The following is a 27130-nucleotide window of genomic DNA, read 5'->3' as shown; positions in this document are numbered from 1 at the left end:
GTCTCCTTGCCCTGAATCTGTCTAGTTCTTCTAAACATTCTATTTAATTGCTGCAGCTTAGAAGAATTTCAAGAATGTTACACATGCAGGCTTTCTGATGTGAAATGTATCTGAAAACAGGTACCCAAGTGGTTAAAAACACAGCCTGGGTATTCTGGGATGCAGTTTGTTCTGCTCTCACTGCAGCTGCCTGGGAGGTCTCTCTCTCCATTAGCTTGCCTGTTATTGCTGGCTTATCGCCTTATCTAAACAGCCAGGGTTTCTCTGCTCACATTCGCCTGCTCTAATTTTTATGAATTAACCTTCAGTGACATGTGTTGTGATAATCTCCGCACAAGGCGGTAATTTCCCACACCTGCTCAGGAATTATAGATTTTCATGCGGACACAGGTTTTATGAATGCACACTTTGCGGTACTTATCCGTTAGCCGGGCGCATCCGCAAGGTGGCGACAAAACTTTACCAGAGTTACATCTTTCCCTACTATCCATGTCGGCCTGGAGGGGGAATAGTAATTAGCGCCACCTGCCGGATGCACCCGGCTAACAGATAAGTACCCACTTTGCTTAATGGTGGGTAAAGTCAGCTATTTTGAGCATTACCACATGCGGGAATGCTCTATGAATAGAGGCCGGTGTCTCTTGGAAGCAGGAGGCATAGTTGGAGGTGCAAACATAGGATATGATGGATTAGCTATAACAGGCAGATAAGCCATAGCACTACTAGTCCCAGGCCTATCTGAAGCAGCGGAGGCAGTAGAAGCAATAGCAGAATCTTTAATGTCCTATTGCTGTGGACCTTCTCTGTACAATACTGGCATAATTTCCATTCAGAGTTGCTAATCCATGCTGACTGGACTGAGTAGAAGATTTGTCAGACTTTTCAACCTTCTCAGTCTTATGTCTTTTGGGGTATAAAACATAATAAACGATAGCCAGCCATTAGACAAATCCTCCTATACATAACATACATCCAGCCAAGCAGAAGAAACATAACCACATCTACTTGCCAGAGAGGGATTCTGGGCAGATTTAGCAGATTGTGCAGGAGCTGACCCAGAGGCGTCCTCCATGATCCCAGCCACAAACCAGAGTGCATCATGGACTCTACAAACTTATACCTGTGCTGATGATTTGATGCAGCTGATCTAATTATGCGTGCAGCCCCTGCCGGCTAAGCATATGCTTAATCAGCTTCTTACCTTAAGGAATCAGCTGTATGCTGATTCCGAATCACCGCCGCGGCCCCTGCCGCCCGGCTCAGACTTCAGATCACGCGGGACGCCAGCGCGTGACTACCTCCGGGTCAACCGGAAGTGAACTCTCTCCAATGCACACACATGCGCGCATAAAGTTGCTGCCTCCAATGGAGAAGCCTCCTCCACGCTGCAGGGCTCCGACTGTTCACTGAACAGCGCTGCTTGGAGCCCTGGAAAACGCTGCCCCTGCCGCCTGACATGGATGGCACTCCTGGAGACCTCTCCCATGCATCCCGTCCGGGACAGGAAACTAAGCTGAGGTACTGTGGTAGGTGTAGTATCTTATATGTGGCTGCCTATTGCTTATGCAAATTCTTCTTTTAACCGTTTCCTGTCCACAGTGGGGAGGGAGACAAGTCTCATCCAGGGGTGCTGTCCGAAATGACGTTTTGGGAAATAAATACTGAAATTTGAGAACAATGAGAAGGACAATGCAAGGAGTTTTTCAAAAGATTTCCTAAAGGCATCACCATTTCAATAGCCGTAAAGTGCGCAACACTGCTTTCGCTTGCTGCGCAATTTTGAATATAAGTTAACATTCTTAAAAGGGGGAATATTGTATTAAGCTAAAGAAATAAAGATGTACCTTTTTTTGCAACAGTTCAGGATTGTGGAGAATATTTTCATTCACTTCTAGCAGACGACCTCTGATACAACTAAAAAAAAGATACAATTAGATTATTCCAGATTAAGTAATAATGTATATTAAAACCAGGGCAGAAAAACTGTATCAGTATATAAAAGGCAGGTGTTGCAAAAAGCTGAAACTTCACAAACTGAACCGCATCAGGCGGACTATGTGCAAAGTGGGCAGAAAAGATCCATATATTGACGAGACACTATACAGCTGGCTTCTGAAATGTAACAATACCACCTATGAATCTATATGCTTCTCCATATAGGTAACTGTGATGTAGACTTAAACAATATAAATTCAGGTTATGTTGATAACTGTCAGCGGCTACATAGTGAAGACTGGATGACAACATGAATTTCAGTAGGAAGTCCTTCCCCTCAGACATCTTGCGTGGCTCTATTTATCCGTAACATGACGGATGGCTTCACTAATCAGCAGGGAAGTGTATCTGTTCTATTTTTTTTTTAAACCAAAAAATAAAGTTTATTTAACAGGTTTCTTAAGGTTACAACAGAACCAGATTTGTTATTATCAGCAGTATATACAAATGACAGTTCTCTATACAACATGACGGCAAGTTGGAGTGCAAGTATACAGTTTACGCTGGACACGCATGAAAGGCAGATACAGATGTACAAAAAGGATTATTAACAATGCGCTGCGGCGGTGCTTCATAGAGTATGTTGTTAAAACACATTTTAGGATATGGGAACAGGGGAGAGAAGAAGACCACCGCAATACATGCAGTCTATAGGGTATATCAGCGAAGAGTGCATAAGAGGACTTGTTAAACGTAGGGTTCATTTCAAGGCCTATCTTTCCATCTATCCCAAATTAAGGAGAATTGTTGTGGGCGTTTTCTGTGCGCGTATACAAGTTTTTTAAAAGGTAGAGTATTATCTAAGCGCCTCTTCCAGCTTAATAGGGATGGTGATTCTGGAGATAGCCATTTTAGTGCGATCTCCTGCCTTGCCGCAAACAGAGTTTCACTGATAAATGACTTGGTGCATGGTTGAGTATCTTCGTCTATCTGTAGCCCCAAAAGGCACATTCTGGAGTCTAGAGTGACCGGACAGCCCATCTTGTCATGCAAGAAATTGATCACCTGTAGCCAGAACGCTGCTACTGGCGGGCACTCCCACATAAGGTGGTAGAAGGAGGGGTTGGTCAAACTACATTTGGGGCACTGTGCTGAGGAATCAGGTTTATATTTGGCCACTCTGGCTGGTGTTAAATAAGCATGGTGTAAGATGTATAACTGGGTGGCACGGTCTTTAATACATATTGAGGATTTTTGTACATTTCCTAAAGCCTCCTCCCAGTCTTCATCATCTATGTCCAAGCCTGATGCTATCCAGTAGTTCTTAGATGCTACCGTGCGTTCCAGAGCTTTTGAGCTAATTAACTCTTTGTACAAGTCCCCAGTTAAGTGCCTCCTGGGTCCGTCTTTAATCAGTGTAAGTAATGGATGTGCCAATAATTTTACGGGGGCCTTACCGAATTGTTTGCAGAAGGCATGAAACAGCTGCAAGTACCGAAAGTATTGAGGCGCCAAACTGGGAAATTGGGAGACAATCATATTAAAGGGCTTTAATTTACCTTGGTGCAAGATTTGTTTTAGAAAAACCACGCCTGAGTTTTGCCAGAGCGATACATCTGGAATGGTTTTAAATTCTGGGAGTACCTTGTTGTTCCATAGTGGTGTGTGTGGATCGTATACCCCAGCATCGTTCAAGGGGCACACCCTTTTCCATATTAGTTGGGCTTGGGTAAGTATAGTGTTTGTATGTTTACCAGTGGGGATATTGTGGCAGAGCATGTCCATGGCTATATTTGCTTTGCAAGGGTCCAGGCTGTATCCCAGGGCTTCTGGATTATATAGTGTACCTGTAGTAAACCATGTTGAGATATGTTGAATTTGGGCTGCAAAATAGTAATGCTGCATCGACGGAAGCGCAAGGCCACCGAGCCCATTCGGATTAATGAGAAGTGAATGCTTAAGTCGGGCACGCCTATTGTTCCAAATGAAAGCAATGAACAGGGATCTAATGCGTTTAAAAATAGTGAGCGGGACATATACAGGTGATTGGTGAAGTACGTATAGCAACTTAGGTAAGAGGATCATTTTAATTAAGTTAATCCTCCCCACCACCGTAAGATGCAGCCTGGACCAGGTTCTACACTTGGTCTGTACCAACTGGATAAGTGGGAGTATTTCCGCTTGCATATACTGTCGGGGGGATAGATGTATGCTGACACCAAGATACTTAAAGGATTGGACTACTTCAAGCTGTATAGGTTGTGGGGCATTCTCACTTGAGGGCTGATCCACATACATCACAACTGATTTCCCCTTATTTAACTTGAGGCCTGAATAGTACCCTGCCTCTTCAATAGTATCCATAGCAGTTTGTAAGGATACATCGGGGTCAGCCAAGTAAAGGATAGTGTCATCCGCATAGAGGCCTATCTTTTCCTCGGTGTTGTGGGTACGAAAGCCACATATCCGAGGATGCGCTCTTATACGGCAAGCAAGTGGTTCTACAGCTAATGCATATAACAAAGGAGAGAGCGGGCAGCCCTGCCTAGTACCTCGTCCCAGTGGAAAGGGCTGGGATATCCAGCTGTTAGTGCATACTCTAGCTGTTGGAAGGGTGTATAGCAGCTTCACCCATTTTATAAAGTTGTCACCGAAGCCAAACCTGGCGAGGACCGCCATCAAGTAGGGCCATTCTACTGTATCAAACGCTTTGGCCATATCTAAAGATGCCACTATTCTAGAACCTGAGTTAGTATGCACCGCTTGCAGGTTAGTTAAAAGACGGCGTATGTTCATAGCCGTGTTCTTGCCTGGCATAAAGCCTGTCTGATCTTGATGGATAAGGGAAAGAATTACTGTATTAAGTCTATTGGCTAGAAGTTTCGCTAGTATCTTAATGTCTGAGGGGAGAAGCGAGATAGGGCGATAAGAATCGTAATGCAAAGGGTCCTTGCCAGGCTTAGGGAGAACAATTATCAGGGCTTCCCGCATGGAGCATGGAAGGAAGCCTTTCTCGAAAGCATCGTTAAAGGTCTGCAGCAGAAGCGGTGCTATATTCTCGTCATATTTTTTGTAAATTTCAATTGGTAGGCCGTCTAGGCCAGGAGCCTTTTTAGAGGGGAAACTAGCAATGGCAGTGTATAATTCGTCTAGAGTGAGTGGTTTGTCTAATGCTTCACACTGTGTAGAGGAAAGTTTAGGCAAGGAGGTCTCTGATAAGTATATCTCAGAGTCCGACTGCGTAGCAGTAGTGCGACTAGTGTATAAAGAGGAGTAATAAGTATAAAAGACCTGGTTTATTTCTTGGCAGCCGGTTACAGTTTGACCGTGCGGGTCAGCAATGTGGGTAATTACTGGGGGGGGAAGTGTATGCTTTAGAGATTTTAGCTAGGAGGGTGCCCGCTCTCTCTCCCTGTTCATAAAACGCTTGCTTGCTGAAAAATAGTTTGCTTTTGGTAATTTCTTCAATTTGATTTTTGTGTTGTCTCTGTAGCCTGCACCATGCGTCTTTATTTCCCAGCCCAGGGTCCCTAAAATATTGCTCTTGTGCATGGGAGAGGCGGCGTAGCAGAGCCAGCTCCTTCTTTTTTGAGTCACCCTTGCATGCTGAGATGGCTGCTATCATTTCCCCACGAAGGAAGGCCTTGAAGGCGTCCCATACCACATCCAGCTTCTCCTCATCCCTGTGCCTAAATATAAAGTCATCTATATGGGTGGCTATCTCTTCATGTTTGTTTATGAGTTCAAGCCAAAAGGGGTTTAGTTTCCAAAATTGAAAGGGAGGTTTTTGACCCCAAGCTAGTACCAGCTGTAGTGGAGTGTGGTCTGAAGCCAGACGTGGTAGCATCTCGACACGAGACACAATTGCAAGAGTAGCAGGTGTCACTAGAAAGTGATCTATACGTGATCTGGTGGCAAAAGTTGCGGAGAAGCATGTGAATGCCTGTATGCTGGGATTAAAGTGACGCCAGGTGTCAGTCAATTGGACTTCATTTATAAGATTGTAGAAAGAGGTAGGTTTATCTGCTTTAGGTGGGTATCTATCAATTGCGGGGTTACATACAGCATTAAAATCCCCCATCCAGATGACATGTTGACAGGGATACTTATTGCAAAAATCAATGCCTTATCTAAGGACAGTAGAGCTATACGGAGGGGGGAGATATATGTTTAAAATTAAAAGTGGACTGCCGCTTAGTGTACAGTGTAGAAATATGTATCTGCCCATAGGGTCAGTTAGGACATTTAACAGTTGAAATGCAAGGGATCTCCTAATAAGCAGGGAAACTCCTCTAGAGTATTGTGAGTATGTGGAGTGAAACATCCAGCCTATCCAGCTGCGTTTGAGTGCCTGTACTTTATCTCCTATAAGATGCGTCTCCTGGAGGCCCACCACGTCTGGCTTGTGCCTATTTAAATAGTTTAGTAGCATTTGCCTCTTTAAGGAATCGTTAATGCCTCTTACATTCCAGCTGATGCAGCTAAGTGCACTCGCCATCTCTGCTTAATGTAAGCGTGTATATGTGAGCTTGAACCGTACAATGTAGAGAACCGTCATAGTAGTGCCGTAACCTTTTATAATCAGGATAATAGTGCAAGAAAAGGGGAAACTGAAGACAAAACCAGAAAAATAAAACCCCACAAACACCCAACCCACCCTGACCTGAGGAAATTAACATCAGGTCCTTATAGCCCTCTGACTTTGCAGTAAACCTGGGAACGCAGACTTACACCTGTAGGGTGTTACAGTCTACGTGGGGGGAAACAACTTACTTACTGTAGCAGGAACACCAACTATAAGCCTTCCCGCTCAGCATACAACTACTAACTAACGCTATATAAGTTACCGTCATTTATATATGAAAAGAACAGTTTAGCAGAGCTGAACGTAGCCCTTTCCCTTTTAACTGTGCCATGTGGATAGTTACCAACTAGGACATTGCATCATTACATAAATTTCCCATCAACATGTAGATAAACGGCTGCATTGTTGTAGCGTGCGTTGTTGAGTCCACCATTTTGTGATTGGCGGATAGCATTAAGTGACTAACAATATGTATCCTAAGGAATGAACAAATCTCCCCGAGAAAGGGTCCTCCTGGGCAAAGGATAGATGGAGTAGTCTTACAGAGTTATTGTCTGTTACCCAAGAGCTTATTGTCCTGCAACAAGAGCAGTTCACTTACGGGGGTGTAGTATACGCATGTTGTCCGCCATATTGACGATGGTAGCGTTCTAAGTGCTGCCTTGACAGACTACGGAGAGCAAAAGACTTGGCGAGGAATGCAAAAAGTCGCAGCTGTTAGAAGGAGAAAGCCCCCTTAGGGGAAAACAAAGGGAAAGGGCCAACGGGTATTTGTGTGGTCGAGACATCTTGGAGAGGGCCCAGTGCCTTAAGTGTGGACAGTACTTACAGCTTTATGTCTCGCTTTCTTCTCTCCGTGGTGAGCGTGTTGCCTTCGGTCTGGCATCCAGCCATGTCTGTGCTCCCTCCGGCGTAGTGAAAAAGTGGGTGTTACCATCAGCTATCACACGTAGCTTAGTTGGGTATAGCATTGCGTATTCAAGACCCAGCTCACGAAGCCGCTTTTTAACATTATAAAATTGCGCTCTTTGCTTCTGCAGGTCGATTGAGAAATCAGGGTAGAAGGATAGTCGCGTGTTCTCGTACTTGACTTCACCTTTTATTCGTGCTGCCTTGAGTACAGCGTCCCGATCACGGTAGTTGAGCAGTTTAAAAATAAATGTTCTTGGTGCTTGGCCCGGCTTAGGGATCTTGGGGGACACCCTGTGCGCCCGCTCAATAATAAATGCAGAGGAGAACGTGGGCCTTCCAAATAGCTCTACCAGCATCTTTTCAGTGAAGTCTTCTGGGTCATTACCTTCTATTTTCTCTGGGAGGCCAACTATACGGATATTGGAGCGGCGGTTCCTGTTCTCAATATCTTCCTGTCTTTCCCGGAGGACTTTAATGTCCTGCTGCGCTACTGTGGAGTCACGTTGCAATGGCGGCAGTTGGTCTTCTACCCGGCTGATGCGTGTTTCCGTCTCCGTTACTCTGCTGCGGAGTGTCTGCATATCTACTCTCAGCAAGGAGACGTCCGTTTTAACTTCTTCCAGCCTTGTAGTTATAGTGGTAAGGGCCATCTGGCATGAGGCTACCCCCTCCATTATCTGCTTCAGGGAAGGTTGTGGTTCTTCGTCCTCCGAGGTCGCATCGCCATCTTGCTCATGCCGGAATTTGCGCAGCTTGGCCGCCGCTTCCGAGCCGCGTCTAGTGGTCATGCTTAGCTTCTACCTGGTGCCCAAGAGGTATGGGGTACAGCTGGAGACCACACTTCGGTAGTTTACAGTAACAGGTTAGGATATAGACGGATATATAAGAATGCTGAGCGGGAGCTTCTCTCCAACACGTCCTACTCCATCGGCTTCCGGTCACGCCCCCGTATCTGTTCTATTTACATTTGCTTCAATCTTTGGAAATCTGCTTATAATTTAACTGCACAGTTTCCACTGCAAATACCAGCGGCCGCCGTCAGTCCAGCTGTGTGCGCTGCTCAGCTTTCTCCTTCTGTCCCAGCTGCAGCTGTCCCCCTCCTTCTCTCAGCTCCTCCCTCCAGCCACCTCCTCCGCTCACCATCCCCGCACACCCGGAGATCCATGAATGCAGCATGATGACAGGGATCTCTGCCGCCTCCTTCTCCAAAGCCTGCCGATTCGCGTTTCTGACATTAGCCGCAGTGAGACGGCCACTTCTAGTTTTGACCGGAAGGAACCCGAAGGTGCCAGAATTAGGGTCCTGGCCGTAAGACATACATGAAATTGTGCATAGCAAAGGTCAATGGGTAAAAAGTAAATAAATACCTGTAAACTGTGTACTCCTCTCCATCACTACAAGTTATTCTACACAGCGGGGCCAGCTCAGTTAGAAACTGAGCACCCTGAAACAGAAAGAAAACCGTTCATTTAAAACATTTTGGTAAACGGAGTTGCTCTATTATAATTATAAACTTGCAACAGTCATGCAGGCTCATTATTTCTGTTTACAAGATCACAGTAATGAAAACTAGAAAACACCAAGACTTGATGGAATTTACATGGTTGTAAACTGACCCTGAAGAGACATGTAACAACATGAGACAAGTGTACTTATATCACCAAATCTACTTACAGCTAACCTATCTAATTAGATTAGACAAAAACATGTTTTATAGTGTATGGCTATCTTAAAAGTAAATAATACAGGATTGTAAATGTTAGATTTTCTGCTGATTGTAGTGGTCAAGTCTTTTAGGGCATGCTTTACCCCTCTGTTCTGGATCTACTCACCTGTCTTCAGTCACCATTCGGGTCCTCCACACAGCTGACTGCTGCTGGGCTTGGGGACAAGCACCGGTATCGGAGTCCCAGCAGAACCATCGGGCTATCGGTGGTTTGCAAAAGACCAATGGTAATCCTCTACCACTAGAGAAGATTTTCACTTGTGTAACCAATGAGTGGTGCACCAATGAGAATGCTCCCTGTTGCTAGGCAGGTTTTCCAGTGATCTAGCCAATGGTAGCCCTTAGTTTCTGCTGGGGAACTGAGATTACCAGTACACATCCCCAAGCCCAGCAGCAATATCAGTGGAGGGGGGCTTGAATGGAAGTGATGGCAAAGGCAGCATGATAATGCATAGGAGGCACTGAAAAGTCTTTTCAATCTTACCTTCTCCTGAGGAAGCCAACGAAACTGTCGTGAGCCCTTGCTACAGACTCATGGGACACCACCCTGCCCCACAAACTGCACCCGTCACAGGTCTGTAAGAGGGCAACTTTCATCCAGCCTGTCATGCCGCCTAGTCATCGGTCCGGCCGCCACTGCATTGACCAGTTACAGCACCTCTTCAGCAGTCACATATAATATGCTAGCTACGGCCTGACTGATCACAGTGCATGGGAATTGCATGCTCCCTGTACACAGCCTGGATATCATCACCCTGCAGCACTACTGGCACCTCAGGACTGTCATCTGGAAGGGTGAGATGTACTGTATGTGAAAGGTGTCCTGCTTTGATGCATACACTTTGCTTTGAGGCTATTTTGCTTGCTGATTGTTTAACTCTTCCTAATTGCATTATAATTGATAATCTGTAACCATCGCAGGAACTGGTATTGAATTAAACATCCTCATTATACGGCCATTGTAGTGTGGCGAGGTGGCCATCCCATTCACTTTTGATATCAATAAACTGTACAGAAAAATGACGGAACACTCACCCGTTTGGATTTCCCAGACACTTTATTCTGTAGTCTGCTGCAGTTTGCACTGATTTGATAATTTATACTAGAAATTGTTTTCCCATTCTGAAGAGCTGGATGGCATTCAGCCAGTGTTACAACGCAGATTCTGAAAGCATAACACAAATACTGAAACTTTCCATAGCAACAATATGCTGTGCAATGTAAAGAAGAAATGTCATGCCTGCACCTTACAGCTACATGGGCTTCAATGCACTAAGACACATTCAATTCAAAAGATAAAGGGTCGGTAGAACATCACATTCAGCATTTAAGATTTTTTTTTCTGAATTCACTAAAATTTCACACATGCGGTAATAGTTTGGTAATTTACGGAAATGCTGCATCAGTAATGGCAGTTCTGGCTGAAAACCAGGAACTACGGCACTTAAAGTGTACTAGAGACGGCTTAACCTAAAGATTTAATACTTACCCAGGGCTTCCTCCAACCCCATAAACACTTCTGAGCCCCTCGCCGTCCTCCCACGGTCTGCCATTCAGTCGCAATCAGCCCTGGTAACTGGTTAAGTCGCATGAGTCGGGTCTTCCCCCACACATGCGCAGGAGACCCCAACTGACGTGACTAAACCAGTTACCGGGGCTGATTGCTGCTGAACGGCAGACCGTGGGAGGATGGTGAGGGGCTCAGACATGCTTATGGGGCTGGTTTCCTTTAAAGTTTGTGCAGCTTTTATTAATATAAGATAAGAGATGCTTTTAATCAGTTCATCAGGTAAATACTATAATTTACCTAATGCAAAAAAGAGTCGATAATAATCCTGATGGACAAATTGGCCAATAAAGGGAAGAACACTCCTTGCTATTTGACTCGAAAAACTGGATTCAACAAAATACAATATTACTACATTATTATACACTAGCTGATGGCCCGCGTTGCTCCGGGAAGTATTTGGCTGTGTTGGCTCCGCCCACTTTTTCTAATCCTAACACACAATTAATGACCTAGTTTGTGAGCTTTGCAGTCTTTGGCATCAATAATTTGCATTGAAATTAAACAAATCTGGTTGGCTGTGGCTCCACCCCCTTTTCTAAATTTGAACCCCAGTCACCCAATGACCAACTGTACCAGGTTTGTGGCTTGTGCCATTAACAGTGCAAGAATGGCAGCAATTAAAAATTTCCCTTGAAAATCAATAGGTGAATTTTGATTGGCTTTTGTAGGCTCCACTCACTTTTATAAATATTAATCCCAGTCACCAACTACGCAAAGTTTGAGAACCCTACCATAAACAGTGTAAGAATGGCTGCAGTTTACATTTTCCCAGTGAAATTTGTATTTGTCTCTGCCCACTGATAACCCGGCGCTGCCCGTGTATGCATTTGGCTGGTGTTGGCTGCGCCCACGTTTTCTAACCCTAATACACAATTACTCAATGACCAAGTTTGTGAGCTTTGCGGTCTTTGGCATCAATAATTTGCATTGAAATTGAACAAATCTGATTGGCTGTTTGTGGCTGCACCCCCTTTTCTGAATTTTAAGCCAAGTCACCCAATGATCAACTGTTTAACAGTGTAAGAATGGCTGCAGTTTACATTTTCCCAGTGAAATTTGTATTTGGCATTACCCACGTTATGGGGATAAAAATGATCCTAGGTAATGTACTCTGTGTGTGCCAAATTTCATTCAAATCCATTCAGCCATTGTTGTGTGATTAACCTCCCTGGCGTTAAATTTCCCCGGGATTTCTGTGCAAAAATTGATCCAATTAATTTTCATAACCATTTTTTTCCTGTAACTTGCCAAAATGTGTCAAGCAAGGGTCTAGTATACAGTGCAGGAGAGTATTGACATGTATGCACGTCAATACCGTTTGTAGCATGTTTTTGACGTGTATAACCGTCAATATCACTAGGGAGGTTAAGTAACAAACATCCAAACTCTCGCATTTATATTAGTGAGATTTATATAGTGACGAGACCTTCTGTAGTGTTTTGCAAACTACACTGTACTGTTCCTCAAATAAGTTCACAATGTAAAGTTTCTATTGTCTTTAGCATAGTCTAGGGACAATTTGTAGAAAGATAATTATTCTATTTCTACCTACTACATTTCAAAATGTAGGAGGAACACATGATGAGAAAATACAACCTCCATACAGGTAAAGTCCTGGTCAGGAATCATAATCGAACCTCTACCACTGCATGGTGAGTGCTAGCCACTTTGCCAGATAACCTACTTTAGGTAGGTAATATTTGGTTTTAAAGGGATTCTGAGGTGAAAATAAAATTACGACATAATGAATTGTATGTGTAGTACTACTAAGAAATAGAACATTAGTAGCAAAGATATTGTAGTACAGGAAGAGTTAAGAAACTTCAGTTATCTATGCAAAAGAGCTTCTCTAAGAAACCCTGACCTAACTTGGGTCGGAGACAGTCCTATTTTTTTAAAGCACTTGTACATCAAAGAAATAGTGAAAGAAATTTTCAGATAAGGTTTTACTGCAGGGAAGTTGAAAGGGTCATTAGCTCTGCTCTGTTTCATAGTTTAAAATACAAAGTGTCATTTGTAAACTCCAAATATTAGAGAATAATGCAATAATATTAAAAAAAAAGCTATATAAAACTGAAAATAAAAATGAGACTTTTCTTTGCAACTAATGTTCTATTAACTATCCGTACTATACATACAATTCATTATATCATAAGTTTGTTTTTTGCCTCAGTGTCACTTTAAATTTCAACACCACCTAAGGCCACGTCTGCATAGATCAGTCTGTTGATCTGCTCCTCAAGCAGCATTACTACACCTATGTCATGCACTCAGCTTGTACCTGCTTCTGTATGCCTACAACCACACATACACTTTGTTTTTGTTATAAATAAAGCTTTTGTAAATGGAAATTTTACAGCATGCCATGAAAGTTTCCATAAAGCTATTCATAGGCATCTTACCGGTTTGAATGCTGCAATATACAGAAGTCTTCACATGTCTTTCCTTTTACATCTGAAATAAAATTAAAATAATTCAATAGCAGCAGCTGCAACAATTGAAAGTAGTCATCTATCTTTCATTTTGTTTTTCGTTGCCCATCCATCAAAAGTCATTAACAAATACATTCCAAACGATACTTTGAGACCTTCTAGTCAACCATGACATTCATACTTGAGGTAAGGCCTTGTTCACACTGGCTGCGTTGAGAAACGTGTAAAAGAGCATGATAAAAAAATGCATGAATTTGTGCTCGTTTCAGTGGGTTTTGGTGAGTTGTTTTTTTTTGCTTATTTTTTTTTAAGCAGGTTTTGCTTATTGTAGCAGTTGTCGAAGCTTTGTCTTCATATGAAAATGTATTTTTTTTTTTTAGGGGTAAAAACCGCATGTGCTTCTATGCGCTAAAACGTGCAACCCCTTCGCTTTCATTAATGTGCGCGTTACAGCTCAATGCGCAGAAATGCGTGAAACACTGTTTTTTGTAACGCAGCTCAGCGCAGCACATAGATGTGAACCAGGCACATTACATGGGAAAATCAATACCTTGCAGAAGGCACAGGGCAATGCGCTGTGAAAAGTGCTCAGAAATGGCCCTGACGTGAACGAGGCCTAAATAAGGGGGCATAGACAATATGCCAGTAATCTGGCATCATGTAAGCACACTAATAAAAAGAAAACGTGTATGCAATGCTGAGTGATAATTACACTAACATATCCTACACAATTCCTGTCACACGCAGGATTAGGGACTTTAAAAGATGGGATTTTAAAAGATGTCATTACCTCTAAATGTTATTGAGTGGCCAGCTGTCTCTGCTCTTAGTGACATGTATTGGCTGTGACGGTAGAACTGACTTCTTGGGTAGTGCATTGCACATCGCAAGATGTGGTACTATATCTCCTGATGTGCACTGTGGCAGCCTATCAAGCCACTTTCACCCCTACAGTCATATGCTGCACTAAGAGCAGGGACAGCGTATTATGGGGGGGTCGGGGTCATGCCGCAACATCGAAGAGGTAACGGTATCTTTTAAAATCCCTAAACAGCACACACACCTTTCTAAAACCTTCTTTAGAGTAGCTTTAGTATATACATTTTACTTATGTGGAGATTTCACTTTGAAAAATGTTTACTTTTGCTCAGTGACCATTGCCCTTAACCACTTCGCCGCCCGGGTACAGTATATCTACGCTCCTTTGGACTTGAGTTCCCCGCCCGGAGCGTAGATATACGCACGCTACCGCCGCTGTTCCCGCTCATATGTGCGCGCACTCCCGTGCTCGTGCACGCCGCCAGCCGCTCGCCCGGAGATCAATGAACGGGAAAAAACATTCCCGTTCGTTGATCTCTGCCCCCCAGCAATGATCGGCTGCTTCTATGAAAAGCAGCGCGATCATTGTAAAAAAAAAAAAAAGTTTCCCAGCCTCCCTGAACATCCTGTAAGCGTACTTCCGACGCTTACAGGACGCATTCACAAAAACTATGGGCTTGTAATTAGGGATGGACACAAAACTGAAAAAAATGCACCTTTATTTGCAAATAAAACATTGGCGCCAAACATTGTGATAGGGACATACTTTAAACAGTGTAATAACCGGGACAAATGGGCAAATAAGTTACATGGATTTTAAGTACAGTAGCATGCATTATTTAAAAACTATAATGGCCGAAACCTGAAAAATGATTTTTTTTTCCAAATGTTTTCCTATTTTCCCATTAAAACACATTTAGAATAAAATAATTCTTGGCATAATGTCCCACCTAAAGAAAGTCTAATTGGTGGCAAAAAAAAACAAGATATAGTTCATTTCATTGTGATAAGTAATGATAAAGTTATAGGCGAATGAATGTAAGGAGCGCTGAAAGGAGAAAATTGCTCTGATGCTGAAGGGGTAAAACCCCTCAGTTGTGAAGTGGTTAATGATTCCTAGTCGAAGTGTTGGACAGGATTCTGTTGGGGGGAGGAGGTTGGAGACAGAAGGCCTTGGGTGGTGGAAGGGACAAGGCCTTGATTCCTGGGCCTTTATCTAGTTACAGGGCTAAACTGGCAGAATTTTAATCCAGTGGAAATTTGCATGTAAAGAGACTTCAAGCCCATCTCTGCAAATGAGAATTTACTGATTAGATTACAAACATTAATGGCTGACATCCTGATAACATGTCATATACAATCCACACAAAATAACGGGGTTTTAAATGAACAATCAGTCTTTTATTCTTCAATTTTCCAAATTTCTTCAAGATTGCGGACAAGTAAGCACAAGAACCAATACAGGACTCCACATCATAAAAAAGGACTGCCTGACACGTGTTTCACGGTCAAAGATCGTTTCCTCAGAGGCATACAGTACACAAACATCTGTTAAAAAATACACATATAGTGTAAATTGTACAATTAATTACATACCAGCCATGGTCATATGTGTATATCAGGATACAGGCATTAGGGAAAAATCGTAAATGTATCTTACCAAATGTCGGTTCATAGATAGTATCGCATTGCAATCTGCAAAAATTGCATAAACACATAAGGACCTAAGCTGATCTACATTTACTGAGAGTGCTCAGAACCCGATCACCATGAGTTTATCCTATACAAAGAGACACCAATGTTGCAGTGTGAACTAGAAACTCTCCTATAGTAGCCTGCATATCTCATATATAATATAAGCCCAAATTGTGACTCCATATCTGAGCCTATATAGGCAATAATGCATATCTGAGCTTATATAGGCAATAATGCATAGGCCAAATATCAGTGACCACGCTCATGTGACCATGGACATATGACCATGGCTGGTATGTAATTAATTGTACAATTTATACTATATGTGTATTTTTTTAACAGATGTGTGTGTACTGTATGCCTCTGAGGAAGCGATCTTTGACCGTGAAACACGTGTCAGGCAGTTCTTTTTTATGATGTGGAGTCCTGTATTGGTTCTTGTGCTTACTTGTCCGCAATCTTGAAGAAATTTGGAAAATTGAAGAATAAAAGACTGATTGTTCATTTAAAACCCCGTTATTTTGTGTGGATTGTATATGACATTGTATGAGGGGTGGAACTATACTATTGCATTTTAAGTGATCTTGTATTGATCCTGATAGCATTCAATTTTTCTCTTCCCTATGAGAGTTTAAAGGTGCCCATACATCTACCGATTTGTCGGCCAGTTGACCTTTTAATTAGATAAGTATTATCAAATTGGTGCCACCAAAAGCATTATATATTGACGATTTGACATGATGATCAATGAGATTCAAATTCTTCTGACATTATGCTAATTTGTATGCAAATATATGCAGTTTCAAAATGGACCAACCAATTTAAACCCAGGTTTTTGTATTTCTGTGATCATTCCTAGCTGCAAGCTGTCAGGCTGCAACTAAATAGTGCATTTTTAACACTCCCAAATAAAGAAAGATGATCTTACCTGCTTTGTACCATCGTGTAAAATAACGGTCAACAACAGAAGGGTATGCTGGAGACCCTTCAGCCATGTAAAGTTAAACGACAATACCTATGCCTAAGACCAAAAAAAAAAAAAAATACATTTGATTTGTGGTGCAAGAATATAATTGAACAACTCTTTCACTTGACTATTTCCAGTTATGTGTGTGTATATGTTTATCTAACACTACATTAATCCTTTAACCTCCTTAGCGGTAACCCCGTGTGTGACACGGGGTAAGCCGCCGGAGGGTGCCGCTCAGGCCCTGCTGGGCCGATTTGCTTAATTTTTTTTTTGCTGGACGCAGCTAGCACTTTGCTAGCTGCGCCAGCACCCCGATCGCCGCCGCCGCGCGCCCGATCGCCGCTATCCGGTGCGGCGCGCGGCCCCCCCCCCCCAGACCCCGAGCGCTGCCTGGCCAATCAGTGCCAGGCAGCGCCGAGGGGTGGATCGGGTCTCCCAATGACGTCCCGACGTCGCTGACGTCGGTAACGTCATCCCGCCCCGTCGCCATGGCGACGGGGGAAGCCCTCCAGGAAATCCCGTTCTTTGAACGGGATTTCCTGATCGCCTATCGCCGGAGGCGATCGGCGGGGCTGGGGGGATGCCGCTGAGCAGCGGCTATCATGTAGCGAGCCCTCGGCTCGCTACATGATAAAAAAAAAAAAATTAAAAAAAACTGTTGCGCTTCCCCCTGGCGGTATTTTTCATACCGCCAAGGGGGTTAACCTGCAGATAAAGGGCCAGTGCACACCAAAAACCGCTAGCGGATCCGAAAACACTAGCGGTTTTTGAAGCGGTTTTTTAGAGTGATTCTTGGCATGTTTGGAGCGATTTTCTAAACATGCCTAGCGTTTTTTGGAGCGTTTTTGTGTAGTGTTTTTTATATTTTGTTACAGTAAAGCTGTAACTGAACAGCTACTGTAACAAAAACGCTTGGAAAACCACTCTGATCTAGCATTTTTGAGAGCGGTTTTCCACTTTCCTATACTTCACAAGTTCACATTGAGGCAGAATCGCCTCAGAAATCAGCAAAAATGCTGCAGGACCAAAGTTTGCATTTGGGGGGAAAAAAACGAACCGCTCTAGTGTGCACCATCCCATTGCAATACATTAGCCAAGCGCTTTTCCCCCCACAAGCATTTTAAAAAATGCTCAGGAAAACAAAAAAGTTTGCTTTCTTAAAGTGTACCAGAGATGACATGTGACATGGTGAGACAGACATGTGTATATACAGTGGCAAGCATACAGACACTTAGGCTGCTTTCACAGTGGGACGTTACAGGCGCACGTTAGAGCAGCCTGTAACGCAGCCCACCGCACAGTAATGAAAAATCAATGGGGCTGTTCACAGTGCCCACGTTGCGTTACATTGTAACGCTGCGTCACAAGACAACGTACTGCATGCAGTACTTTAGACGCGGCTGAGCCGCGTTAGACTGCTTGCACATGCTCAGTAATGTTGTGGAGGAGCGGAGAGCGGCCAGGCACATGGCTAATTAATATGCACTGCACGTTGTGACGTGCAGTGTTTACTTCCTGGAGCGGCCGCTCTGTGCGGCGATTGGCCGGCGGGACCACGTGATGCCGCAAGCGCACAAGAGTACGCATCACGGACGCCAGAGTGAGCTGCACAACGCGGCTCACTCTGACGTCCAGATCCAGCACCACCAGGCCTTGAGTTAGGGGGACGTTATGCAACCTTAACGCCCCCTCTAACGCAACGTCCTGGTGTGAAATTAGCCTTAAGGTAGCCATACACTGGTCGATTTGCCATCAGATTCGACCAACAGATAGATCCCTCTCTGATCGAATCTGATCAGAGAGGGATCGTATGGCTACCTTTACTGCAAACAGATTGTGAACCGATTTCAGCCTGAAACCGTTCACAATCTGTTGTGGTGGTGGTGGTGCTGCTGCCGCCGCTCCCCCCCTCCCGCATACATTACCTGCTCCGCTGGCACGACTGCCCCCGGTCACGGCTGCTCCGTCTCCGCGCTGGTCTACAGGTCCGGCATGCTTTACTTCTTCCTGCCCGGCAGGAAGTTTAAACAGTAGAGCGCCCTCTACTGTTTAAACTTCCTGCCGGGCAGGAGGAACTGAAGCATGCCAGAGACCAGAGCGGAGACGGAGCAGCGGTGACCGGGGGCAGTCGCGCCGGCGGAGCAGGTAATGTATTGCCGCTCTATTGCGTCGGTCGGGCACTCGAACGCCGCTAGTGACGCGCTCCCTACCCGCGGGCGATCAACGGTAATTTTCCGCATGGAGCGATCGGACGAAATGGATCGAAATTCGGCGTGTAGCGCGAACGATTGGCAGCAGATTCGATCCCAGTGATCGAATCTGCTGTCGAAACGGCGGCAAATTGGGCCAGTGTATGGCCAGCTTTATGCTGTTCTCCATTTTCCCCTGCCTGAAAAGTTTATAATTAGCTATGAAAGTGACCATTTTTCTCCAGTCAGCTCACTGATAACAAATTACAGCACACTTTCCTAAGCAGAAACCTGGGCTTTTTACTGTGAGAGAAAAAGATAAAAAGGTCAATAGTTCATGTATTTTCACTCTGGGGCTCTTGAGACACTGACATTGAGCAGAGACTATGAAACATTAAATCTTCTTTGTAAATGTTTATACATAAAATAAAACCTTGAGATGTCTAAGAGTCATTTTTAGGAGTAGAATGACAGATCCAATGTTTTATCTCAGTTTATTTTCATCTCTGGTTCACTTTGAACAGAAAGTATTTGCGATAATTCAGGTTAGAGTGAGCTCCAAGATGTCTATTACTAAAATGCTATGGAAAACAAAAGTTTGCTTTCTTAAAACAGAAAGTATTTGCTCAGAACCACTCTTGGTGTGCACTGGCCCAAAGACAGATTTCTACCCACAGATGACTTGGCATCTAGAATAAGCAGTAGGAAGCAGTAGGCAGCTCCAGCCTACCTAGTCAGGGAGAACCTTTGCAGGTTTGAAAATACAGCCCAATCATATTAGATGAATAGTACTGATATAGGTCTTCCCAGACCTCCCCACCCATTGCATAAAGGAGTTATACACCTGGACAACCTTGTTCTCTGAGAGCAGTCAGGAGCTTGCACATCCAGCTGGTTTGTATATTTTTAGGATAAGGAGTAGTCGATGAGATGCAAATAATTTCGAGACGATACAGAATTATTCACTTTTTTTTGTCAATTTCCACTTAAAGCGGAATATAACCCTGCATTTCAACTTTGCTCTAAAACATTATTTACAGCATATTATATGCAACCAGCATTTTTTTTTTACTAGACCAGCATTGGAAGGGTTAAACACAGAGGTTTAAAGTTCCGTGGAGAGATATGCAGAAGTTCAGATAGATACATATAGAATGTAACAAGTGATAAATGTTACACACTCTTTGGCTGTCCTCCAGCTCCTTCTCAGTCAGAGTGTGAGAATCTGCTCAGCTGCCTGTGCAGACAGGCAGCTTTTTGACCACTGTTCAGGTCTGCATTCTGCAGGTCTCTTTAAGAGAGACTTTTTGTCAGTATTGCAGCTTGCTGCTGAGGAATTTGCATACATTCGTTATGCAAATCCCCTACCTGCCTACTGTGATGACTGGCAGTATAAAGGTTGGGATTACCCACAGTCCTTTGCTGGTCATTCCTTCAGGGTTTGTAGTAAACACTCCTAGAGAGTGTCAGCCATGCTACTTCTTGTTGAAGTTATCTTAGAGTAATTCTGGGGACTGCACTAGGCAGTTTCGTTAGTGCCGTCAGGATTGCTTATCTGTTTGTTTGTCTGTTGCGACTGTCCTGTCCCAGCGGTGGTCGATAGGAAGTCGTTCTGTGTGTCTGGGTGCTAACCGGAACAGCGGTTGTTACTGGTAGCCCCTTCTGTTGTCTCCTTGGATCGCGCTAGCCACTTTCCGCTAGTGCTGTGGATCCTTCTGTTCTGCTACTCTGTCTGCCTGGATCGCACTCGCCTAGCGCTAGTGCTGTGGATCCTTCTGATCTGTCTTCCTGGATCACACTAACCGCTAACGGCTGTGGATGTTTCTGATCTGTGTTTCTGCTTGGATCACACTTGCTCTGACGGAAGAGCGGTGGATCCTTTCTGCCTAGTTCCTGTTTCACGTTTGTCTGTCTTGTCTGATACGAACGCTTGCTGTAGGCTCGGTGATGTAACCGTTAAGCAAGCGCTCGCGTTCTCTGTTTGGTGTTTGTCTGTCTTTGGTTAGTTAGGCGTGCTTGTCTCTGTTGTGCGTAACACGCGGAGACTGCGCACGAACGCGTGCACTGGTGCGAATGAGTGCGGTGTTCGCGTTCAGCTAGCGTTTGTTATTTTCCTTATCTTTCTCTTTGTATGATTTGCTGTGCCTTTGCTACCCTTGTGCTCTGTCCTGCTCAGTCTTGTGTCGCTATTGGCAATCGCCATTCTTGCGATTGCGTTTCCTACTTCGTTTCCGCTGTTGTGTGTTCGACGTCGCTGGGTGGCGACCAGTTTGGTGGGCACACATTGGTTCTGTCCCTTTGCTCTGTTCCCTGTGGGCTATCCAGCCCTGCCTGATCGTACCTTGTCCTGGATCTGTACAATTCCCATTTGGCATCTGTGGCTGTGCAGCGGCTGTGTTCGCCTGCACTCCACAGCGCCATCTGCCGGTGGGAATTGCCCTCTGCGGGTGCATAGCACTTAGCCTGGGTGTCCTCAATTATACGCTTGTGGAGGAAATCCGCTGCGTCAGCGCACGTCTGGTGCGCTGACCACGGAGACGATTCCACAATCGTTACACAGAGAGAGTGAGTCACATTACACACTTAGATACATTTATGTAAACAAAATGTATCTATGTAAGCTTCGGATGCATCTGCAGATCTCTCCAGGAACTTTAAAGCTCTGTGTAACCCTTCCAATGCTGGTCTAGTAAAATGAAATGCAGGGTTATATTCCGCTTTAAGTGGAAATTGACAAAAAAAAGTGAATAATTCTGTATCGTCTCGAAATTTGCATCTCATCGACTACTCCTTATCCTAAAAATATACAAACCAGCTGGATGTGCAGGCTCCTGACTATAATATACTGTAAATAATGTTTTAGAGCAAAGTTGAAATGCAGGGTTATATTCCACTTTAAAGGACACAAACACTCAGCCACGGGAGCACGCTCGAGAGAGGAGTGCGGACGCGCCCATGCATGCGCAGTAGCCCATGTCCACAGCTTTCAGAAGGGCTAGTGGTGCACTGGAGGACAGCGGAACTACAGTGAGGGACCAGATAGCCTACCAGGGTTTGCATAGTTTCCGAAAATGTTTGCAGACACACACCGAGGCCATTGCGGGAAGGCCAGTAGCGCAGACAGAGCAGTAACATTGAGCTACTGCATATGCGCAGCAAACTATATCCAGGTCAAAGATCAGCGGCTTCCTCTGGTTGAGGCCTATACCGGACTGATTTACTGGTAAATGGAACATCCTGGAAGGGAGAAAAAGCTTTGGTGAGTGTCTGAAAACGTTCAGGAAACTATGTATGGCCTCTGGTTCTTCTATTTGTTTCAACTTTGTAAATACTTTAATTCAACTGGTCCATTGGTGTTAGATTACTTGAGGGGACCCAGCGGGAAACCTCATAGAGAAATTCCACTAACCTGATTGGGAGGACAACTTCCTCTCAACCTTTTAGGTTTTGGATAGGTAGTAGTATAGTACGCTCACACTATTCGGCCAATTACAACGCTTCGTGCTGTAGAGGGTGCTGTGATTGCAGTTACAGAAATTTACATAAACATTTTACATAATTCTATATCAACTCAGAACTATTTGCATCTCATTGACAATTCCTAATTAATAATGTCAAGTAGCACTGAAAATATTAACCACATAAAGCAGGTTAGTAATCTACTTTAGAGGACCCAGCAGGAAACCTCATAGGGATCAGTTATCCAATCACAGCACCTTCTTACAGCAAAGTGTTTTTGATAGGTTGTAGTAAACTACACCCACACTATTTAGCCAATCTGAACAGGGGCGGCTCAAGGCTCGTGGTGGCTCTGGTAAGAGAAAGAATTGGTAGCCTCTTTGCCCACCAATGTTTGGGGCATCATTTCGGAGCAGTGCTAGATTAGGGCGCGGCCATAGACTATGATGGGAATCAGTCTATAGCGGCACTCAGTGAGTAACGTCGGCGCCGTCAGAAGACAGAGCCGAAGTTGCTTAAAAAAAGCCACAATTATATCATTCCCCCACTATCCATGGCGGCCTGGAGGGGGAATAGTAATTAACACGGCCGGGACTTGTGCAGAAGCAGGATCGGCCATATAATAGCTGTCCCTGCGCCCAAGTCTACCTGCGCCGTTTTCATATGTATGCCATCATTTCTCCACACTACTGGGGGTGGGGCTAACGGGGAAAACCTCACAGTGAGTAGGCTGCAGACAGTGCCTTTACTAGTGACACACGCAGGTGCCGTCACAGCACACGGTCGTGGTGACACTGTGACGTGAGGCACTGGCAGTGACGTGTGCATCCATAGTGACCAGGTCGTCCGTCGGTGAGCGCATGTGGTGGCCCCACCCCAGAAATGGTGGTCATGTGCACATACCTAAGACTGCTTCTGATCTGAAACCTAGCAGTTCAAGAGAGTGCTGTCCACAAAATTACATTAGCGGTATTTCCCTATGAGGTTTCCTGCTGAGTCCCCTAAAGTAGACTAGTGCCTAGGTTACTGCTACTTTTCTTTTTTAAAGATTCTTTATTTTAAAGTTTTCAAGGAAATCTTTACAGCCAAACAATACATGAGAGAAAATAATACCAATTTGAATGACACAATGTTACATACATGCTAAAATGTATAGTATACATAAACATAGAAACCAAGCTGCAGCTCCTTTTAAACTAAATTCGTAACAATGCGAGAATATGCTTGTGTACTGATACTAAGCCAGGTTAGGAAAATAAATGAACACAGTCTCCGGAGAATAAGTGGTTACACATATCTGCCCCTATGTGTATAGTATCCGAACCCCATCTTTATGTAAAAGAGTAATCAAGTATGAGGGGGCGAGGACACCGGGGCCCAGAGGGATCATACACCCGGTGAGCTCACCCTCTACTGCAGATATCTAAGGGGCCCAGAGATAAATGGAGACATAGGCATCTCTATCAGTACTTAGTCAAATATTTTAAGAGGTAAGTGTGCAATAGTGATATAAGAGAAGAAGAGGAAAGGCAAGAAAGAAATTTAGAAGAAAAAGGTAAGTTGAAACAAAGAAGAGAGAAAGAGAGAGAGAAAGAAAGAAAAGTGCGATCTGGATCGGACGTCTCGGGAACACCTGATAGGTCTGCAGAGAAAGATTCTCTAAAAAACACGGCATGTCGCAGGATGTGAGTGACGCTACTTTAACGACAGGGTAGTTAAAGGCTATTAGCCCATTCCAGGAGATATTAAGTTTTTGTAGGTATCAGTCTCTTCAAATTCCCACCAGGGTGACCACGTGCGATTAAATTGTTCCAGACGGTCTTGAATGGAATGTGTAAGATCCTCCATATATTTAATAGATTGAATCTCTCTTAACCATTCTGCTATAAGGGGTGCCTGGTTTGACTTCCAGTGGCGTGCGATAACAAGTCTGGCAGCATTAATGAGGTGTTTTGACAATGATTTCTTATATTTACCCAGTCTCCTTGGGGTATTGTGCAATAGGTAATATGAAGGGTCGTCCGAGGGTTCTACATCTGTGATTTTAGTGATGATAGATTTGACAGCGTTCCAAAAAGGCACAATAACTGGGCAGCTCCAGAAAATGTGGAGCAAGGTACCCTTGTGAGCCGTACATTGCCAGCACAGAGGGCTGGAGTTAGGGAACATCCTGTGAATTCTATCTGGGGTGTGGTACCAATGTGTCAACATTTTGTAACCGGACTCCTGTATACGCGCTGATATAGATGATTTCTGGGATAGTATGAGAATCTTTTGCCATTGGGAATCTGAAAAAGTTCTGCCAAGGGAGGATTCCCATTTAGTGCGTAATGAGGTTGATAACCCTGCATCAGAAAGAAGCAGTGAGTATATTTGGGAGATTCCCCGTAAAACATGTCCATCCCCACTACACAGTTTCTCGAAGGGGGAGAGAGCTCTGGAGAACTCCCCCGCTACTGCTACTTTTCAAAAAAATCACATTCTATGGAAACCAAAAACAATAAGGTGTGAGCCAACTAGTTTCCCAGGAGGAATTAAAAAAAAATATTCTGGATACACTGCTAATAGAAACTAGGTGACTATACTTGACTTGTGACAGTTTGTGTGTGTTGGGGACAGTGTGGAGAGCTTCCAGTAATGCTCAGATATTGCCAACAAAGGCTGATCTCAATGACATACTGATCACAATGTGATCACTACTGATCACATTAAGATCAGCCCATCAGCATGCAGATATCAATGGCATGCGGATCAACAAGTGGCAGATATTATCAGTGGCAAAAATATAAGTGACATGCAGATATCACTAATACACAAATAATACCATCAGCAGGCAGATATATCCTATACAATAAAGCCCATCACTGCGTCTATGTCAGGAACATGCCTCTTGTGCATGTGCAGGCCATGGATGAGTGCCGCAAGTGGGGGTCACGGACAGGAGCAAGCACAGCGGCGGTTTCAGGGGTGTGGGTGCTGAGAGGAAGTTCTAAGGTGTCATTATTTGGCAGGCTTCAGGGCTAGTTATCAATGACAGACAAATATCAGCTGACACAGACCGATGTCCTGCAGATATTATCCAAAGACTGTCATAAATCAATAAAATGCAGATACCAACAAAGAGACACCCGATTCCAATAACATGCAAATACTACAGTGAAAGTTAGATTACCCAGTAAGGGCCCTTTTAAAATTAATCAGTTTTAACTGAAATCTTCTTCCCAATGCACCGCTATGGAAAAAAACACGTACCAACGCGCACTAACGCGTACCAACGCATACTAACGCACACCAACTGATTAAGTGTAAAAGGGGCCTAAGGTAGACATACAATCATAGATTTTTCACCCGATGTGGCAAAATGATCAATCCCTCTCTGACCTAAATCTGATCAGAAAAAGATTGATTCTTTCACACACAGCACAATAATTGTGCATGAGAGGGCTAATAGAAAGAAGACACTATGATGGAGGGGATTAATACACTGGATGGAGAGACATAGCACAGCAACATAAACACTACACAAGCACACATTATTCCCTCTAAAAAAACATCTTCCATTCTCTCAACACACTTCTAAACGTTCCTGTTCTGCTCGCTGCACGTGTTTTTCCTCCTAGCAGTTACATAGGCTGGAAGCCCGCCAGTAGAGAAATGCTGGGACTGCTTCAGATGTCTGTGTCAGACTTGCAAAATCCACATAATCAGCTGATTTGGTAATGCAGAAAGTAGATTCTGGGGTACCTACAAATGTGAGGGGCAGTCAAACACGCTTCTTTTTTTTCTCCACTTCCTGCTCTACACGGAAGATTCACACAGCCACAGCTGCTCAAGCAAATGCTTCTATTGTCCTCCGTGCAGGCAGAGCTGCTGGTCTTCTCGCTACTTCTGAAAACAGAGTGCAGGACCTCAGAAACATGGCCGCCATTGCTGAGTTATTCAGAAGAGACAGTTTGTTCTCTAGCGGCAGAGATTACGAGCACACTGTGCAAATCCTTAGATTAACTCTTGGACTGCCAGCTATTTTGTTTTTAAAGCTACATGCCAGTGCCAGCTCATTTTGAATTGTGCTTATTAAATGTCTTGCCAAAATCTGCATGTACCAATAATCAGTAGGGATTGTTACTTAGATGCAAATACATTTGATATGATTGAAAATTTATGCTAATTATTATGAAACAGAATAATGATTATTATTATGATAATCTAAAATGTAAAAGGACTAATCAAATCTTGCAGTGAAAAACTGTCCATTGGTCAATTTTCAAGCTGCATATATTTGCAGTAACGTTTGCATCATTCTTGATCAATTTAGAATTATTTGCATATCAGTCAAATAGAAAGTTGGCACTAAGCCAAAATGTACTAAATGCCTTTATGGCCCGTTTCCACTAGTGTTGCGTGCGGTTGGGAGACACGCGGCGGCACTTCTTCGTCTGCATGCACGCTGACGAATCCCATAAGTCGTGCCATGCACGGCTATGGGATTCGCCGCCTCCCGCATGGAAACTGATGCCAATGTCGGCCTAAACGCTAAGGTAAGCGATTTGGGCGGCGGCACCGCCATTGTTTCCTATGGCAGAGTTTCCCCGCGCGATTTGCCTGTAGGGTACTGATGGTACTGACGGTTGCCATGGCGGCCATTGGTTGCCATGGTGACTGTTGCCATGGTGACCATTAGTTGCTATGACAATGGTTGCCATGGCGACCCACTATGGCGCCGGTTGCCATGGCGACCATTGGTTGCTATGGTGACTGTTGCCATGGTGACCATTGGTTGCTATGGCGACCATTGGTTGCTATGACGACGGTTGCCATGGCGACCGTTGGTTGTCATG

General features: G+C 44.1%; 1 protein-coding gene across 2 annotated transcripts in view; it reads right to left on the bottom strand.

The window, feature by feature from the left end:
- Positions 1–26119, bottom strand: part of ABITRAM (actin binding transcription modulator) — a 32166-nt gene extending 6047 nt beyond the window's left edge. Inside the window, exons 1-6 of one of the 2 annotated variants that reach the window (XM_068234582.1) lie at positions 26041–26119; positions 16603–16695; positions 13131–13182; positions 10194–10323; positions 8800–8876; positions 1845–1914 (exon numbers count right to left, since the gene is read on the bottom strand). In XM_068234582.1, the coding sequence (XP_068090683.1) occupies positions 1845–1914; positions 8800–8876; positions 10194–10323; positions 13131–13182; positions 16603–16669 (396 nt within the window). In that variant the 5' untranslated portion in view covers positions 16670–16695; positions 26041–26119. Of the gene's footprint in view, positions 1–1844; positions 1915–8799; positions 8877–10193; positions 10324–13130; positions 13183–16602; positions 16696–26036 lie in introns of both variants that reach the window. The other variant, XM_068234583.1, reaches the window with a different exon arrangement.
- Between the last annotated feature and the right edge of the window lie 1011 nt (positions 26120–27130).

Source organism: Hyperolius riggenbachi, chromosome 5 (assembly GCF_040937935.1).
Source record: "Hyperolius riggenbachi isolate aHypRig1 chromosome 5, aHypRig1.pri, whole genome shotgun sequence".
Taxonomy (NCBI): Eukaryota; Metazoa; Chordata; class Amphibia; order Anura; family Hyperoliidae; genus Hyperolius; species Hyperolius riggenbachi.
The sequence above is the reverse complement of the archived record's forward strand: the minus strand, read 5'-3'. Positions and strand labels throughout refer to the sequence as shown.